The following is a 6048-nucleotide window of genomic DNA, read 5'->3' on the forward strand; positions in this document are numbered from 1 at the left end:
TGAGTATATTTTTTAAGTGTCAGAAATGGATAACAAAACTGCTATTTTCAATGACTACTTTAACATCGGTATCGATATCGGTTATCGGCTACATGAGTTTTAAAATATCGGCATATCAGATATCGGCCAAAATCCCAATATCGTGCATCCCTAAATATAATATATAGATCACTAGTGTTATGAACTAAATTTACAGCTGGATATGTACTGAATATAATATACAGGTGGATATTAATAATAATAGTAATAAAGGCATGTCAGGAGTCTTAACAATCCACACAAAAATGCAGTGAAGTTTAAAGACCACTGATACTTTGTGATTTAATTTATAATCGTTTATGGACCAGAAATACTTTGGCGAATCATGTGCTGAATCTTGTATGCTTGTGTGAATCGTGCTGTGTGAGTGTGGGTGTGGATCTTGTCCTGTGTGTGTATGAATCACATATGTGTATTTGTGAAATTTGAGACCAATTTACCTCCATATAAACGAATGGTAGCCTATGGAAGAGAAAAAAAACTATAAGGATGACTTAAAGAAAAATACTACAGCAGCTCTTTTACAATAAATGAATTAATCACATGATACATTTAAACAAACTGAACAATGTCCATCTGCAGCCTTTCTTGTTTTCGTTATGTTTTTTTTCTTTTTCTCTGGTGAATCGGTCTCCACTTACCCCTCCCCCATTTTTTTCTTTGTGTAGCAATTGTAGCTATAAGAGCCTCATGGCTGAGGAGCAGCGTGCCAGAGAAATGCTGGATGAGAGTTAGAAAAAAACAGAGATGGAAATGCTTTCAAAGCTGAATGTGGCAGCTGCAGTGTGGGAGCACTTAAGGATACTTTTTGTTATTCTCAATAATTTCTGGGACTATTTATTATCCAGCATAATGTGTTATCGGCCCAGACCCATTTGGGGCTGGGCCTCTTCATTTTAAAACCCATATAAATCAAAGAGATAATGCATATAACCCAGTCTGAGCAGGGAGGAACAGAGAAAGAGGGGATAGCAAATAATAGAAGGGGGCATGGCCCCCAATGGGCCACCTTTCTGTAGCACCACTGCCAAAAAGTAAAAAGGAGACTTATAAAACACATTGATGTGAAGTGCATTGGTTGTGTCATTATGGGCTCCCTGTAGAACAGCTGGGTAATACCAATATGTGCTTTCTCACCCAGTGACATCCAGAATATCTCCAACTAATGTTTTGTCACTTCCTTTCGTCTTTACCCTCCACGTCTCTTCCTCTTTTTCTCTCTTTACTTCTTCTTGCCATCTGTCTTTGGCTTGGTTTTCCTTTCTGCCCCCACTCCCTCAATAAGTCCATCATGTTGTGCCTTACTATCAGCATGGCCGCTCCAATCCTCTGTATCTCTTGATACGGGGGTGGGGGTCGGAGTACAGGACTGATAAATAGTTCTCTGTCGTCTTGCTTGTGATAATAATAATGTCCAGGTTAAGCTTGACTGACACTGGGGTTTTGAGTAATGCCGGTCTGTATCTCTTAGTGTGGCCTCATGCGTGCATGGCCTCCATCCTTATCCCTCACCACCGAGGTCTAGATGTCTTGTTTAATCTTTGCCGCCGTGCTGGCGAGTAATTTTAGATACAAACCTTCAAGCAGGTACACACATCCTATAGATGACTTTACCCACATACTCTGTCTGTTAGACGTTTTAATTTTCTTTCCAGAGCATAAACCTTAACATGTTGCATGTCTTTGCAGCGGGGTAACAGTGTATATTAAGGTTTTTATGCATCCTATTTCTTATTGGCTCTCAGTTCTTTCTCATTTTTGGTACATTGCTGTGATTTTTTTTTTTCTCTGTTCAACAGGAGCTGGTGAAACACACGCATGATGCCTCAGAAAAAACAAATCTACGGACTGCATTAGATGCGATGAAGGTATTTCCAAACACAGTTTTCTAAACACTAACCGAGAAGAAAGTTAAGATTATTAATCTCTTGTGACACATAAAGGCTCATGTCTTAACAACTTAATCCAAGTTAAGGCTCTGCAAGGTAATTTATCGGGGCCTCAAAAGACAAAAAAAGGCCTGGCATGTAATAGAGGTATATATTATTTAAAAAATATTTCTTTAAAGGAAAGGAAATGAAAGGAAAATTATAATTTTAGAGTAGTTGGATCTTTTTCAAGATAAAATGGAATTAGATTAGGGATGCACCAATATCTAAATCTGGGTCAATATCTATATCTATTGACGCTGCATTTACAGCTGATAACTTATTATATATTATATCTTTTCCTACCATTTGGACACTGTAAATACACACTGAAAATACAGAGATATTAAAAAAATGACTGACATGACATCGTCCGATACCGATGTTAACACAGCCCCAGACGAAAGATTTAACGTTGAACAGATGCAAGAGGCCCGTTGAAAGGCATGAAAATGATAAACTGGTTGGACACCCCTGTCTTATTCCACCTTTAAAGTTGAATGAATCACTCTCACTACTAAGTTAAGATGGTTATTTTTTCAGTTAGATTAGGCGTAAGTATGTACACTAGATTCTTTTCACAGGCTTTGAGGGGACTTTTGTAACACATAAATATTCAGTTTAACTTAATCCATCATAACTCTGCCCTTATGTTTACATTTGTCCTGCTGTAAGGAGAACCTCCGCTCCAGTTTCAAGTGGTTTGCAGCGTCTAACAGATGGGGTTTCATGATATGTAGTTTTATGTTACGCCCCGATTACCGGTACCTTGTTGGCTCTACAGATAATCTTAAGAAATCATCATGTTTTGTGTTAAGTGTGATCTATTTTGCTCCGACGGATGTTGGAAGCGCTCAGGACGTGTCCTGGCCTTATATACTAATGTGTCTGTGTGTGTTCTGTACTCCAAGAGAAGACAAGCCTGCTGAATCCTACATGTGTCCAATAAGAAAAAGTTTCCTAAAAAAAAATAAATTAAAAAAACACCCCTTTCCTTCATACTGTATTATAGAAAGTAGCTGCTATACTCGAGCTGGCTCCACCTCTTTGACCAAAGCCAAAATATCGGCACTGTCATGAACCGAGGACAGATGGACCCAGTATTCAAGGAGAGACAGTCAGTAGGAAAATTCAAAAAGGTTTATTAAATTAACAAAAACTAAAGTGGAGCTGTGGCTCGCGGATACTGCAGGAGGGGGGGCGGGGCACCGCCCAATCTCTGACACTCCGGTTTAACAGTCCAGTCCAAGAATGTCCCAAGAGCTGCAGACCCAGAGGACATGCAGGAAGCCGATCCTGGTCATGGATACAGAACAGACAGGGACAGGATCCAGATCAGGCAGGAACAGAACAGGTAGCAGGATCCAAATTTCCAGGCATCCACAACTTCCCAGGAGGGTTCAGAGTCTGACAGGGTCTGAAAGCGTGAACGGGTGGTCATGCACAGGAGCAGACAGGATCAGGTGCAGATGAGCAGGCTCAGTGGAAGAGAGTAGCTGAGACAGGACGTGGAACCAGAACTTGATGCAGGACCTTTAAACTGGTCTCTACCTTGGAGCAAGGCTTACTTGGATAAAAACTGAACCTCCCCGCATATAGAGCCAAAAACCAAGAGGACTCAGCAGGGGAGGAACAGTGGATGATTAGGAGACGAGACAAACACTAAAACCCTCTTTCCACTGGCCGCCAGGATCCAGGACATGAACCAAGAAAATAAACTGAACAGATAGGCTAACAGAAAAACAGTTAATGATCTGGCACTGAATCCTCAGGCTGAACTGAATATAAACCAGAGGAAACAGGTGAGAGGAATAAATTATAATTGAGGCAGGGAGGGAAAACAACAGGTGAAAGGAATGACTAATTAAGGAGGAGCAAACAGGCCAGATCATGACAGGCACTTCTTCTTCCTTGTCAACCATATTCCTTTGAACATACATCTGATCTCCAGAGGTTTTGTGAGATTTCCCATCCAACATCTGAATTTTCCTGTATGAAATCCCATTCTAGGTTCGACTCAATTTTGTTGTATCTGGGATTTTATTTTGTTATTATTTGTGGGAATCTCTTAGGATTTAAAAATGAACTGATGATTTTGAAATGTCTTTGTGTGAACCAGACGTTCACACAACCTGCTTTCCCTTTTTCCATGTCAGTCAGAGTTTCTTATGGCTTTTAAAAGTGTCTTTTTTCTTGCTTTTCTTCCATAAAGGCCAGGTTGGTAGAATGTGTGTCTGATATTTATCCTAACAACAGTGTCTCCCTCCTGATCTGTGAGTCTCTGAAGCTCCTTCATGATTACCTTTAAAAACTTTGCTGGTCCTCCGATTAATGTCACAATCCTGTATTTTTAAAAATTATTTCTCTTATTTTCCATTATGCATCAAACAGATGTTGTGTTGCCACTAAATCCCACTAAGATACATAAAAGTTTGGGGCTGCAAACTGACAAAATCTAAAAAAAAAAACAAAATTTTAAGTATACAGACTCATTTCACGAAAATCAAGCAAGCATTTCATTGTGCAGCAAAATTTAAATGGACTCATTGTGTTTTCATGTGTGCAGGACTTGGCGCAGTACGTCAATGAAGTCAAAAGGGACAACGAGACTTTGCGAGAAATAGATCAGTATCAGAGATCCATTGAAAACCTGGTAGGTCCAAATAAGCAGACAATGGCTGTTTGGTTTTCCATATCGCCGACTGAATTTATTCTTTCTTTCTCTTCTTCTGCTTTTCCAGAACCAACCTTTGAGCAACTATGGAAGACCCAAAGGCGATGGGGAGGTACGGGTGGCCTCGGTAGACAGACGAGCTAAACAGGACAGGTAGGATGTCAAGTTAAGCCAGACAGTAACTCAATGAGAGGAGGAGGGGAGATGTTGTTGGCAACCTTCCAGAGTACACATAAGCTGATGACATAGAGTTGATGAAACCAAACCTGTTTTTCCCCACTACTTGATGTAATTGAGTGAATCGTACCATGGCAAATGAATGTCATTATGCTAATTTTCCTCCCGCTGAAGAATCTCAAGGATACAATTAGCTGGGTGTTTTTTTAGCTGCTGGTATGAAAGAGGAACCATAGAGACGAGAGGCATTTTCATTTGATTGTAATGATAATTTCTTCTGCAGGCATATCTTCCTGTTCGATGCTGCTGTGATTGTTTGCAAGCGTCGAGGAGACAACTATGAAATGAAGGAAGTGATCGACCTGCACCTCTTCAAGATTACCAACAACCCAACATCGGACAAGGAGAACAGAAAGGTCTGAGTGCCCCGAGGTGCCGTCATCTCTGTCGGTTGCTAGCTAACAGCTAGATGTCAGATCTAACAGCTCCACCTGAAAATCGGTGCAGTTTATCACCAAACATTAGGTCAGCTGACTGTCTGATCGTCCCGAAAACACAATATTTCTAAATACTGCCTTAGAATGTAACAAAAAAAGTGTTTTAATTTAACTTCAGTTTGTAATATAAACATATAAGTTATACAGAACATGCGCAGCATTGACACCACGGTTTCATGTTTAGATTCTAATATGAAAACATCTAGAATACTAGAAAAGCATGCAGAGAGTGCAGACCTATTAGGACTTCCACCTTAAGTTAATACCTGTATTCACAGAATCTTTAAAAAAATTCCTGGATCTGGTGATCCAGATCATCACCAAAATGTAATCATATGCTGCCAGTGACTATATGCACTTAAATCCCTTATTTTGAAAAAAGACAAACCAACACAGATGAAAACATAACCTCCTTGGCAGATGTAATAATGCAATGTTTGCACCTCCCTAACAAACACATAGAGCCATACTTATACCCCATAAACTAAAATTATGATTTATTAGGATTTGGTCTGACTAGCTCAATTGAATAAATGGTTGTGAAGCAGGAGGAACATGATGGATGTTTTTAAATTGTTTCACTGATAATATCATGGAAATTGTGATACTAATATGTATTTAGCAGTCTTTATTAAGAAACCCTTAAATAAAATCTGTAAAAACTCAGAGGGCCGGATCTATCAAAGGTTTGCGTGTATTAAAACGTGAGCTATTTCACTGCGCACGCTAAAAA

General features: G+C 39.6%; 1 protein-coding gene across 1 annotated transcript in view; it reads left to right on the plus strand.

Annotated features, from left to right (window-relative positions):
• Positions 1-6048, plus strand: part of LOC107097675 (guanine nucleotide exchange factor VAV3-like) — a 131338-nt gene that overhangs the window by 82786 nt on the left and 42504 nt on the right. The window contains exons 11-14 of the mRNA XM_015394920.1: positions 1839-1907; positions 4534-4620; positions 4709-4794; positions 5102-5234. Coding sequence (XP_015250406.1) covers positions 1839-1907; positions 4534-4620; positions 4709-4794; positions 5102-5234 — 375 coding nt within the window. The remainder of the gene's footprint in view (positions 1-1838; positions 1908-4533; positions 4621-4708; positions 4795-5101; positions 5235-6048) is intronic.

This window comes from Cyprinodon variegatus, unplaced genomic scaffold, assembly GCF_000732505.1.
Source record: "Cyprinodon variegatus isolate N-32 unplaced genomic scaffold, C_variegatus-1.0 Scaffold714, whole genome shotgun sequence".
Classification (NCBI taxonomy): domain Eukaryota; kingdom Metazoa; phylum Chordata; class Actinopteri; order Cyprinodontiformes; family Cyprinodontidae; genus Cyprinodon; species Cyprinodon variegatus.